This window comes from Chrysochloris asiatica, unplaced genomic scaffold (assembly GCF_000296735.1).
Source record: "Chrysochloris asiatica unplaced genomic scaffold, ChrAsi1.0 scaffold00002, whole genome shotgun sequence".
In the NCBI taxonomy this organism is placed as follows: Eukaryota; Metazoa; Chordata; class Mammalia; order Afrosoricida; family Chrysochloridae; genus Chrysochloris; species Chrysochloris asiatica.
This window is the reverse complement of record NW_006408520.1, coordinates 30,751,714-30,765,045: the sequence shown is the minus strand read 5'-3', so window position 1 is coordinate 30,765,045 and position 13,332 is coordinate 30,751,714. Positions and strand designations below refer to the sequence as shown.

The window sequence follows — 13,332 nt, the reverse complement described above, 5'->3', positions numbered from 1 at the left end:
GTCCCCTCATACCTTAAAAGCATCATCAAAATTTTTAGTTCAGAAATACCCAATCCTGATGTCACAGACCAACAGATTGTCCGCTTTCCAAGTTACATCTTATTAAAAGAACTTTGCTTATCTAATCAGAGTTAGACTATCATATTCTCTAGATCAATCGGTTCAGTAATAGTAATTCTCATTTACTGAAAGATTTTGCCAGGAATTCAACATTTTAAATCCATCGTCTTTCAACCCTTTCTAATACTGTATCATTTTATCCCTGTGTAAACTGATTATGTTGTTGTGTTGTGAAGTGCCATCGAGTCGATTCCGACCCATAGTGACCCTGTATAGGGTTTCCAAGGAGCAGCTGTTGAGCTTGAACCGCCAACCTTGCAGTTCAAACGGCTTTGCAGTCTGGCGCATTAACCCACAGTGCCGCACCAGGACTCCTGGTGATGCTGGGCCTAAATCAAAATTTTTCAGCCTTTCAGATTGAATATTATGATGGACAGTGATATAAGAGTGCTTCAAAAATATTCATGAAGGAAATTGAATCAAAAGATAGTGGCATTTTTCCATGAACTTTTAGACGTCCCCTCATGTGTGTCAGAAGTATAGATGGTTTGGAACTTTAAGCCAAGTTTAGAGCCACCCCAGGCATGTCCTGAAACTTGTTCAAGAAATGTAATTCAGTCCTTTCTAAACATAAACTGCAGACCGTACAGAACAATTAATAACTTCCTAGGCTTTGTAACATGGTACCTTTCTTAAAAGTCAAAATTTGATCAATCCTAGAAGATTGGCCTTAATAAAATAATTTATACATGAGTGTGCTTCAAAAAGTTCTTGGAAAAAAATAGATTTAAAAGTTAATGGGATTTTTCCAAGATTTTTTGAAGTCCTCTCATGTATGTGTGTGTGTGTGTGGTTTTTGTTTTGTTTTTTCATTCTCTTAACATTGAAATATTATATCCACTTCTGTCTCAAGCTTCCAGGTCACTTCAGTTGGCTACCTAGCATTTTTCTACCTTGTGCAGAAATTGCCAGATGAATAACCTTTCCTGCTATTTCTACTAAAGGCTATAAATCAAAGTATATTTTCCACATTCTTTACTTCTGAAGTCCAATTACTTCTGAAGCTAATTTATTTTTGTTTTGCTGTGCTTTACTTTTATTATTCAAAATCTTCTATATTCAACAAGCAAAACAGAAAATAGTTCAAATGTAACACTGAAGTGATTGATTTTCCTTAACACTTTCCTTAGGAAGAACACTGATTCTTTTCTTCTCCTGGGACTTTTTTCTGCTTCATAGTAGCTTCCAGATGAAGCTTACCTCAGCCCTCCTATCAAAGCACCATGTATTCTGATTTCAGTCAAGTAAATTTAATTTTAACTCTTGACTTAATAATTCAAGTGTATTTCCATAAATTCAATCTAGTTGTCAATTCTTAGCCCCCTCTGCCAGGTCTGTTGCCAGTGGAATGAGAATGAGAGGAACTGATTATCTAGTTTGATTGTCTACTTTTTTGCTGCTACTTCCTTTTTGTCTGGTTCACTGGGTTGAGTTAACTATCACCACCAAAGGTTGAAGAAGAGAAGGATAGGGAAATAAAAGAAAAAATTCAAACCTTATTTTTATAGTTACACTGAAATCTTTGAAGTACCACAGCTAATTTTATGGGATTAGAGGAAGCTACTAGGAGCTTCAAAAAGTTCATAGAAAGATCTAATTAAAATACCATGGAATTTTTCCATGAACTTTTTGAAGCCCTTTTGTGTTTATGTTACGAGGAGAGATAGTTGGGAAAGTCATTATAATGACCTCACCAATGATTGTGGAGCAGGAAGGATAGGCTAGCTGTTTTGAATGAGCTATGAGGTTTTATTTTCTCTTTTATAACCAAACAACTCTGACAAAAGGTTTGAGAGCATGGTATGTTGGTTTTCTGTTTTTGTTTTTGCCAGTATTTACTAATTTGAGAGCATGTTGATTTTCAGTAACTATTTTGTCGCCACACCAGCCAGATGGCTGAAGCCAGCAATTTTGTGCTATTCTAGGCATTTCTTGCCAGCTTCTAGGTCAATGACTCACCAGGTAGATTGAGGTTAGGCTTGGTGGGAGACATTTATACCACAAACACCTACAAGCACTACAAACTGGTTAGTGGGGAGGAGCTCTGGTTTACTAGCACACCATTGATGGAAGAGCAACTATAACTTTCAGAAAATACATATTAAAATTATAAAGTATGTAGGTAATTTTTCAACTTTATATTTTAGGCAATGCTTTGAAAGTAAATTAAGACATTTAAAATTAATCCTTTGAGGGACATAAGAACTATGTTCTTAGCAACAAGTGTTTAGTAACTAATAAAAGAGGGTAGAATCCTGTGGCTTCAGTGTGTAGTCTTTATTTGAAACTAAAGATTATCTTCAAAGTAAAAAAACTATAATAATAATTGAGGATTTTTTATAACAATATTACTCTAATACTTCTAAAATTATAATCTTAATACTCTACATAGTATTAAATGTTTTCAGTTTAGCAGAATTGATACTAGAAAATGTATGAAAATATCTTGACTATTCCATAGTAGTTTTTCTAGACTTTTATGAATGAATATGTCTTAATTTACATTAATAAATTATTGAATCAAGTGCTATAAGGAATTAGTTCTACCTAGGTGAAGTAATATAGAAAGACTAAGGTTTAGAAACCAAGGACCAGTTAAGACACAAAGCAAAATCAGAGAATTGCCAGATTATTATTTGAGTATTTTTTAAAGATGTCTAAAGAAATATGTAAAACGGACTAAGTCTTCTAATATTCTAAAACTTAAACGTTTCAATTTAAGTCTGAACAGGAATTAAGAATAACTCAAAGTGAATTTGATCGCCAAGCAGAGATTACCAGACTTCTGTTAGAGGGAATCAGCAGTACACATGTGAGTACTCATTTACTGGAAATGTATTTGGAACAATTGTTAAGTGCCATCAAGTCGGTTCCGCCTTACAGTGACCCTGTTTAGGGTTTCCAAGGAGCTGCTGGTGAATTTGAACCTCCAGTAATTCGGTCATCCTTTACCAATATGGTATGGTGCCATACCGTAGACTTTGACAAATCCTAAACAGTGGTCTTTGGGGAGGAAAAAACGGAAATTCCTTTTTAATTTTTTATTAAGGAAATTTAAATTGTGGCATTCTCTGAGATACATGAGGAAATATTTTACATTTTTATTTATACCTTATCACTTAATTTTCCCACTTTCTTCAAACCCAGTCATTGTTTTTCTTAGCCATACAGTTTATTATTGCTATTGACTAAAGTCATTCTATAGGAGCATTGTAGGTTAGGCAGTTGTAGGTTGGGCTGCTAACCACAAGGTCATCATTTCAAACCTACCAGTTTCTCTGAGGTTTATCTGCTCTTGTAAAGATTTATAGTCTCCAAAATCCTAGATAGTTTCCCTGTGAATTAGAATCCTCTCAATGGCAGTGAGGTTGGTTTGTTTGGTTTTGAGGTCAGTTTTAGGCCTTGTGATATAAGATGTTGGATATTGGTGATTATCCATCAGTAAAATGTACCCTATCTCATCTTTGTACTAAGAACTGCCTATTAACTTTCCTTTACAGGCCCATCACCTCCGCTGTCTGAATGACTTTGTAGAAGCCCAGATGACTTATTATGCACAATGTTACCAGTACATGGTAGATCTCCAAAAACAACTGGGAAGGTAGTACTTTCCTTTTCATTCACTCTGGTTTGAGAGTATAGTGAAAGAAAGCATTTCTGGTGTGACCATTCATACTTGGCTTTTTGCTTTGTTGTTGTTAGCAGCCATTGTGTCGATTCAGACTCATGGTGACCCCATGTGTTACAGAGCAGAATGGCTCAATCAGGTGTATGAGGTTTTTGGGGTGCTGTGGGTTAATGCACTGGACTGAAAATTCAGTTTAAATTACTAGGTCAGAGGTTCAAGCTCACTAGTGACTCCTCAGAAACTGTATACAGGGTCGCTATGACCCAACTCAGCACTCCACAACAAACCTTTTAGAAATAAATTGTCAGGGCTCTCTTCTGATGCACCTCTATGTGAGTTTGAATTGTTAAACTTGTAGCTAGTGGTCAGTCACTTGATGGTGCCACCCAGGGGAGTCCACATTTTGCTTAAAGCCACACAGATGCTTGGAAGTCAGCCATTTGAACAAAATGTAGATAATACTACATTTTAAGGTAGGATCAAACATTACAACGGTGAAATCAATCCTATTATTTTAGGGAAGAAAGTCTTTATTAGCTCTCTGCCCTCAAACAACTATATTATTGGTAAGGACCAGGTGAATTAGCAGTGGAGAAAAATTTAAGCCTTTAGTTTGTTGCAAGTTACTGATTTTTTAAGACAATATACAGAAACAGTCGCATGTAGAATTCGAAAATATATGCAGATGATTTGCCTTTAGTTCTTAAGACTTTTTGTAAGGCACAGTTTAGGTAAAAAATTCTTTCCTTCATAGACTTTATTTGGAATCAGAGCATAAATCAATATATATGTACATTATATAGTAGTGTAATCTAGAAGGATTCTATAGGCAAAATATTTGTTGATGTAAGAAGCATTAAAAGAAGGTGAAAGGAATACACAAAAGTCACTGTACCCAAAACATGCAATGTTCAGCCATTTCAGGAAGTAGTATATGATCAAGAATGATGGTGTTGAAAGAAGTCCAAGCTGCACTGAAGGCAATAGCAAAAAGCAAATCTCCAAGAATTGACAATACCATTTGAAATGTTTCAACAAATTGATGTAGTGCTGGAAACACTATGCAAAGAATTTAAAAGACAGCTCCCTGACCAATGGATTGGAAAAGATCCATATGTGTGCCCATTTCAAAGAAAGGTGACCCAACAGAATGCAGAAATTATCAAACCATATCATTAATATTAATTCAAAAACAGTAGAAGTAGCATATTGACAGGGAGCTGACAGAAATTCAAGCTGGATTCAGAAGATGTGGAATGGGGGCTATTGTAGCTGACGTCATTATTGGCTAAAAGCAGAGAATACCAGAAAGACGTTTACTTGTGTTTTATCAACTATGCAGACGCATTCAACTCTGGATCATAACAAACTATGGATCATATTGCAAAGAATGGGAATTCCAGAACACTTCATTGCACTCACGCGGAACCTGTATGTAGACCAAAAGGCAATCATCCCACTAGAACAAGGAGATACTGAATGATTTAAAATCAGGAAAGATGTGTGCCAGGGTTGTGTACTTTCACCATAGTTATTCAGTCTGTATACTGAGCAGATAATCCAAGAAACTGGATTATATGAAGAAGGAAATGATTGGAGGAAGGTTTATTAACCTGTGATATGCAGGTAACAAAACTTTGCTAAATGCAAAGAGGTCTTGAAGCATTTTCTGATGAAAATCAAAGAATATAACCTTCAGTATGGATTACAACTCAAGTAAAGAAAACAAAAGTCTTCACAACTGGACCAATAAATTCATGTGAATTAGAGAAAAGATTGAAGTTATCAAGAATTTCTTTTTACTTGGAGCCACAATCAATGCTCATGGAAGCAGCATTCAAGAACTAAAAGGACTATTGCATTGGGCAAATTGGCTGCAAAGGACCTCTTTAAATTATTAAAGAGCAAAGCGATCACTGAGAACTAAGGTGTTTCTGACCCAAACCATGGTATTTTTCAGTCATCTCATATGCATGTGAACGCTGGACAATGAATAAGAAAAAACAGAATGGAAATTGATACATTTGAATTAGGACCTTGGCAAAGAATATTGAAATTACCAGAGAAGAAACAAATCTGTCTTGGAAGAAGTAAAGCCAGAATGTGAAGACAACAAGATGCTAGACATATTACCAGGAGAGACCAGTGCCTGGAAAAGTCACCATGCTTAGTAAAGTAGAAGTTTAGCAAAAATAGATGACTCCCAAATGAGATGGATTGACAACAATGGCTGCACCAAAGGGCTCAAAGACAACAGTTGTGTGTGGGTGTTTCAGGACTGGGCAGTATTTTATTGTGTTGAACCTGGGGTCACCGTGAGTTGGCATTGACTCAACAGCACCTAACCACAAGATACCAGTGGTAATTACTGATTCGTGGCAGAATAGAATTTGTGCTCCATAGGGTTTTCAGTAGTACTTTGCTCTGGTTTTCTTTTAGAATATATAAGATGGCTTTAGAAAGTTCCTGTAAGAGTTCCATTATCTATTAATTCCATTTTCTATGAATTTATTGAAGCCATCTCATATAATGCTTATGACAAATGTCTAGGTAATATTGCCACAAGTCTCTGGGGAAATGAGTAATAAAATTTGTGTGGAAATGAGAGAATGAATATTGAAGAGACAAAGATGGAGGAGAGAGAGGCAGAGGAGGAAGTTAGAAGAGAGAAATGGAAGCAGAATGTGAGGAAGAACCACAGTAGGAAGGGAAAGATGAGGGATAAGAGTGGATTCTGAAAGGAAAAGAAGACTTTGTAGAGTCGGATGCTTAGGAAACCATATTTTTTGTGCTTATTCAGTTTTGCAATGGGTTTCACAGTGTGTGCACTCAATTCTCATTAATCACTGTCTGGTGTGGCACTGTAGGATGAGCAGTGGACCACATGATCAGTTTGAACCACAAGATTGGCCATTCAAACTCACTAGCTGGTCCTTGGAAACCCTGTACAGAGTCGCTATGAATTGGAACTAGTTCCACAGCACTTAACAATAGTAACAACACAACTGTGTAAGGAGGCTTGGTGAGGTGCAGTAGAATAAGCACTGGCCTAATAACAGCAAGGTGGACGGATCAAACCCACCAACTGCTCCTCAGAAACTCTATTATACAGGGTCGTATGAGTCGGAACTCATTGACACTTTAAAACAACAACACAGCTATGTAAAAAAAAAAAAAAAAAATTGATACGATGGCACTCTAAAAGTTTTTCAAGGCTGTGACCTTTCAGAAGCATATTGCTACAGGCCTGTCTCTGAGTGCCTCTAGGTGGGTTAGAACCACCAACCTTTTGTCTAGTAGTTGAACATTTAACTGTTTGCACCTCCTAGGGACTTTTAAAAAAAAACAAGCTCACTACCAGCAAGTCAATTTCGATTCCTAGCGACCCTATAGGACAGAATAGAAATTCTCTGTAAGGTTTTCAACGCTGTAAACGTTAACTGAAATAGACTATCTCATCTTTTTCCCATCGAAAGACAAGTGGGTTTGAACTTTTGGTTTGCAGTCCAATGCTTAATCCACTGTGCCACCAGGACTCAGAAATCTGTATTGGAGAACAGAATGTGTCCTACTTAACCAGACATAGCAAATTCAACAGCTACACATACAGTAAATGTATTTCATGTCTTGTATTCAAAGCAATTAGTAAATTGTTGTTATTAAGGGCCATCTAGTTGGTTCTGACTCATAGCAACACTGTATAGGGTTTCTGAGGAGCAGCTGGTTGGTTTGAACCACCAACCTTGTGGTTAACAGTCCAATGTTTACCGTACAATGTCATATCAGTACTCCACAGTAAATTGTTATTGTTGTTAAGTGTCATTGAGTCAATTTCCAACTCATAGCAATCCTATAGGGTTTCCGAGGAGCGACTGGTGAGTTTTAACCACCAGCCTTGCGGTTCAAATGACCTTGCAGTCCAGTGCTTATCTTACAGCACCACACCAAGACAGTAAATTGTAGGGGGAGGTTATATGCTCCAGTAAAAATAATGGTGTTCACACAACATCCAAGAAATGACATCCTGTTTTACAGACTATAGGGATGAAGTCTTAATTGAAGCATATTGAGTTTCATATTATAGAAAACTTGAAACATTCACTCTTCCTCTAAGGCTAAAATACATAGGTATCACAGAAAAGCAAGACAGAACCCACTGCTGTCAATTCGGTCCAATTTACAGTAACCCTTATCAGAATAGACAGCCTCATCTTTCTCCTGAAGAGCAGCTAGTGGTTTTGACCCCGATTTTGTTATTAGCAACATTCACCCACCCTACAGTACCACCAGGGCTTCTTAGCCAGGGACTATGGAGAAAAATTAGGCAGAAAAGTGCCTCAGTTAAGGGTGAAAGAAAGTATGCAGTAAACAAGGAAAGACAGTCTTAAAAAACATGAGAACAATGCATGTAGGCATCTGAAGGAAGAGTGCTTCAGACCGAGGGTACCGCAAGAACAAAAACCCTGAAGGTGGCACATTCAAGGAACATGAAAAAGGACTTAACTGGAGATGAAATGTCGATGAAATATGGAGCTTCTAGAAACATACAGAACTGTGAAGTCATTGTAGGATTTTGAGCTGAGATTTTAGACATTAGATCATTCTGGGTGCTATATTAAGGATCAGTGTTACGAGAATGAGTGGAAACTGACAGATTTGCGACCTATTGCAGTAATTCAGTCATTCCAGTCTGGAAATGATGATGGGCAATTGTGGTAGATGTGGTGTAAGAGCTGTGATCCTGGGTTTATGTTCATGGAATTGTGGCTAATTAAAATGGGAACTACCACAGTAGAAGCAGATTTGTGGATGGCTTAGCATATTAGATATATTAAAAGATCAAATTTTTAGACATGTTAAATTTGAAATGTCTTATTTCAAAAGAACTCAAGAATCACCCTGAGCAGTGAGCTAAGATTTAAATGAAGTGCCCTAAAAGTTGGAGAGAGCTCCATAAGGCAGGTGAGATTAAGGATTGAGAATTGACCCTTGAATTTAAAAACATTGAAATCATTCCTGACCTTGATAATAATTATGTTTAGATGTAACAATAGTGGCAAAAGCTAATTTGACATGACTATATAAGAAAATGGATGAGGAGAAGGCAGTAAGTTTAGAGAAATCTTTCAAGGAGTCTAAAAAGGAACAGAAATGAAGCTGTAGCCAGAGGAGAAAGTGGGATCTAGTAGCTTTTTTTTCTTTTTACAAGAAATAAGAGTGTATGTAAGATAGTGGGTGGTTGTTGTTGAGTGCCTTCGAGTTGATTGCTGACCCATAGCGACCTTGTATAGGGTTTGCTAGGAGTAGCTGGTGAGCTTGAACCACTGACCTTGCAGTATCAAACGGCTTTGTAGGCTGGCGCATTTACCCACAGCACCACACCAGGACTCCAAATAGTCGGTACAATCTAGTAAATAAAGAAATTTTGGTAATGTGGGCGAGAAAGAGAAACATTGCTAGATTGGCAGAGTTGAGAGGAGATGGCATTTTGTGCACAAGTGGAAGGATAAGCCTTACGAACATAGAAGAAGCTCATGTGTAGTAATAGGGAAGATGATAAAAAATGGGAGTTTACTGATTATTTGTTTTCTCTAGTTTAGAAAAGAAACAAGTTCATTAGAGTGTGGGGAATATTGTTGGAATTTTGAAGAAGGATGGGAGGGTATGAAATAGTCACCAGGAGAATGGAAAATGAATGGACTAGAGAAATGTAGTGAAATTGCCAGGCAACACTGTGGACCCACTTGAGGTTTCTTATAATTAGTTGAATGCAAAGCCTGAGAACATGGTATTGTATTTTTTGCCTTCATAATAGATGCATGAGTAATGAGGTGGCAAGTAATGGGATTTTTACCAAATAAGTACAGTGAAATGAAGAGGCATAGAAGATGAGGGCATCTGCAAGGAAATGATTATAATACCATAGTTATGAAGAAGTGTTGGTAGCACAGGTTCTGGTAGACATGAAGTGAGTACTAAAAAGTTGATAATCAGAGCATGGTCTGCTTGAAATTATGGTTATTGGATTGGTTGCAGTTACTGAAATTGATAAGGTTTCGATGTAACTGTGGAAATGGGTCAAGCACAAGATGTAAAAACAAAACAACAACAACAAAAAAACACAGTTCATGAATCTGAGAAGCTAAAAGTGTTATAAAAGGACTGTCTGTATGAGCAAATTAGGATGGCCAAGTGGGCTAAGGTTCTGTGTTCAGGGCACAGTCTTACCTGGAGGCGTGGGTTCAAATCCCGCTCCTGACAATATGGTTTTGGAGTCCTGGTGTGGCGTTTTGTGTGGGTTAACGTGCTGGACTGCAAGGTTGGTTTGAGTTGCAAGGTCAGCAGTTCAGGCTCACCAGTTGCTCCTCAGAAACCCTATACAGTGTCACTGTGCATCAGAACAGACTCAACGGCACTCAACACAACAACAACATATGAGTATTAGAATCATCAAGAATTAATTAACTTCTGGTACCAGTGAGCCCAGGAACTAAAGTCTACTAGATATGAAGGGAAGGAAATGAGGGCTCTGTAAATGATTGCAACAAGAAGAGATTCTGGGTATCTAGAACCCAGTAAGAATAAGGAAGATCCTGAAGAATTGATGCATTTGAGTTAGATTGTTGGAGTACCATGGGCTCCCGAAAGAAAAAACCCATCTGTGTTGACACAAGTACAGCCAGAGTGCTTCTTAGAGGCCAGCATAGCCAAACTTCATCTCTCCATACTTTGGATATATTGTCAGGAGGGACCAGTTACTGGAGAAGGCCATCATGTTTGGTAAGGTGGAGGGTCAGAGAAAAGGAGGAAGACCAAGACCCCCAGCGAGATGGATTGGCAAAATGGCAGCATCAGTGGGCTCAAGCATGGCAACAATTGTGAGGTTAGCCAAGGACCGGGCAGTATTTCCTTTTGTTTGCATAGGGTTGCTATGAGTCTGTACCAACTCAATGACACCTAACAACAAATAACCTAATAACATGATATTCAGAAATTAGGTGGGGCTGGTAGGAGAAAGGAGTCCAGATAATGGTGGAAGGGAAATAAAAATTTTTAAAAAAAACAAAAAACAGTATTAAGTGGTGAAGGGAAGACTTACAGAAGAGGAAAAGGGGAATTTTGCTGATGGATAACTGACTTCTAGAAGGCACGATTGTCATAAAGAGAAGAAGAAATTTATTTTTTCTGGAGGATTAAGTTTTACCCTGCTGTGTGGTACAGGATAATGCACTGGACCGTAAAGTTGATTTGAACAGCAGGATTAGTGGTTCAAACCCACCAGCCACTCCTTGGAAACCTTATACAGGGTCACTATGAGTCTAAACTAACCTGACAGCACTTAACAGCAACAACAAAACACACTAAATGTTTTGCATTCTAACTAATGTATTTATTAAAACTTAAATATGCATTTTCACAGATAGTTTTCATCCTTAGAAGAGGTTGGATTAGAATGATTGTAGTAATTTTTTATTTAATAAAAGACAAACTAGTCATGTTTGCCTTATTTTCTCTCATTGCGTGTATCTTGTATTTCATTGTGATAATTATTCCTTGTAACTTTCATCTGTGTGTCAACTTGGAGTAATGCTGGACTTGAAGATGCTCGATAAATATTTGTCATTTCATCGAATAGGAAAATGTGATTGGATTTGTTCTATAAAAATAATTCAAATAGTTCTTAAAGAATTTGAGAAAGTTGTACTCACAATGGTATCTGATATTTATATGGTTTTGTGGTTTTGATTGATAATTTTATTTAGTAGTTCCTAAAAGGTGGACTCCTGGTGTGCGGCGCTGTAGTATCAGCACTGGACTGCAAACTACTAGGTCAGCAGTTCAAATCCACCAGCTGCTCCTCAAAAATCCTATGTAGGGTCACTATGAGTTGGAATTGACTCAGTGGCACTTAACAACAGCAACAAAAGGAGAGAAGGGAGTCCTGATGTGGCACTGTAGAATAAGCAAGCACTGGACTGCAAGGTCGGTTTGAACCACACGGTTGGCAGTTCAAGCTCACCAGCTGTTCCTTGGAAATCCTATACAGAATCGCTGTGAGTCAGAACCCACTCGATGGCATTTAACAACAATATCATCATTGACCATGAGAGAAAATGGAGCTAGATGACACACACTTTGTCATTTACGTGTAAATCTTTTTCCAAAGTGGAGGTTGCTAGAAAGTAAGTAGTGCCACCAAGTGGCAATATTAAGGAACTTTAATTATTTGGAAATAGATAATTAACCATTTTCTTTTCACAGTTTTCCATCTAATTATCTTTGTAACAACAATCAATCATCAGTACAACCTTTACCACCCGCTTCGTCAAATGTGATTGTACCTTCTGTGATGGCTTCAACAAGTGGTTTAGGAATCAGCTCTCCCTCCAACCTCAGTGACCTTAAAGAGTGTACTGGCAACAGGAAGGCCAGGGTTCTCTATGATTATGATGCTGCAAACAGTAGTGAATTATCACTTCTAGCAGATGAGGTAAGTCACGTAGGTATGAAAAGAAAAATATATCATGAATTAGCGTAACTTCTAGTATGTAACAACGAAAATTCCTTATTACTTATTTGGAAGTAGTTTATCCTGAATTATTTCATAGATGTAATGTATTTATTCACATTCTGCAAATTTTTAATTACTGTTCTATAACGTAATAGAGCATCACAGAAATATTTAAAATTCAACTGCGTAATTACCAAAAGATACATAAAACTCTCCAGTAAAATCCTATATTTTAGTAAAATTGATATGGATGTTTAACCCTTTGGTAGCAAATATTTTAAATAAGTACTAACATGATTAGTTTTCTGTTTATTTTTAATATACTAACAGGAAACATTTTATTTTGTAGGTGATTACTGTGTTCAGTGTCATTGGAATGGATTCAGACTGGCTAATGGGAGAAAGGGGGAATCAGAAGGGCAGAGTGCCAATTACATACTTAGAGCTTCTCAATTAAATAGGTGGACTTTGGAAAGGTTATCCATCAGGACACCATATTTATATACAATTAACTCAATAAAAGCAGGTTTATGGATCTTCCAGGTTAATGTCTTAAAGAGGAGACTAACAAGAAAATACCAGCCTCAGAAGCCAGCCTCTCTGCCATTAAAGTTGCATGGTAAATATTTCATTACAAAATTTATGTTAGAGCTTCACAACAAGAATGTTTTCTTACAAAATTCTTTCTACTGAGGTCTCACTAACAAACAGCTTTCACTTTTGAGTCCCTACTTAATGCAGAAGAACTGTTTTCTACTGAATTTTTCACTAATGGCAAGCTTTTTCTTTTATGTAAAATAAATTTATTGTGAATTGCTATCAGTGACTCATTTATTAGGTATAATTAATAGCCAATAAATGAAATTTAAATTTGTTCTTAAATTTTTGGTTGAAAAAAACTCAAGGATCTAAACATCTTTTGTGAAGATTATTATGCTTCCGAATGCTTCCACAAACAAAAATGCAGTTATGCAACGTTTACCTTATTTTCCAACATAAATTGAATCATTTCAGTGTTTTGATGAGTTTTTTTGCTTTTAAAAAAATATTATTAAATGGTTTCACTGTAAAT

The 13,332-nt window shown here is 36.9% G+C and overlaps 1 protein-coding gene across 4 annotated transcripts in view; it reads left to right on the top strand.

Annotated features, from left to right (window-relative positions):
* SH3GLB1 (SH3-domain GRB2-like endophilin B1) overlaps positions 1–12,878 on the top strand; it is a 63,772-nt gene extending 50,894 nt beyond the window's left edge. Inside the window, exons 5-8 of one of the 4 annotated variants that reach the window (XM_006830988.1) lie at positions 2,843–2,932; positions 3,621–3,721; positions 12,011–12,239; positions 12,610–12,878. In XM_006830988.1, the coding sequence (XP_006831051.1) occupies positions 2,843–2,932; positions 3,621–3,721; positions 12,011–12,239; positions 12,610–12,717 (528 nt within the window). In that variant the 3' untranslated portion in view covers positions 12,718–12,878. The remainder of the gene's footprint in view (positions 1–2,842; positions 2,933–3,620; positions 3,722–12,010; positions 12,240–12,609) is intronic. The other 3 variants (XM_006830987.1, XM_006830986.1, XM_006830985.1) reach the window with 3 other exon arrangements.
* Positions 12,879–13,332: the final 454 nt, after the last annotated feature.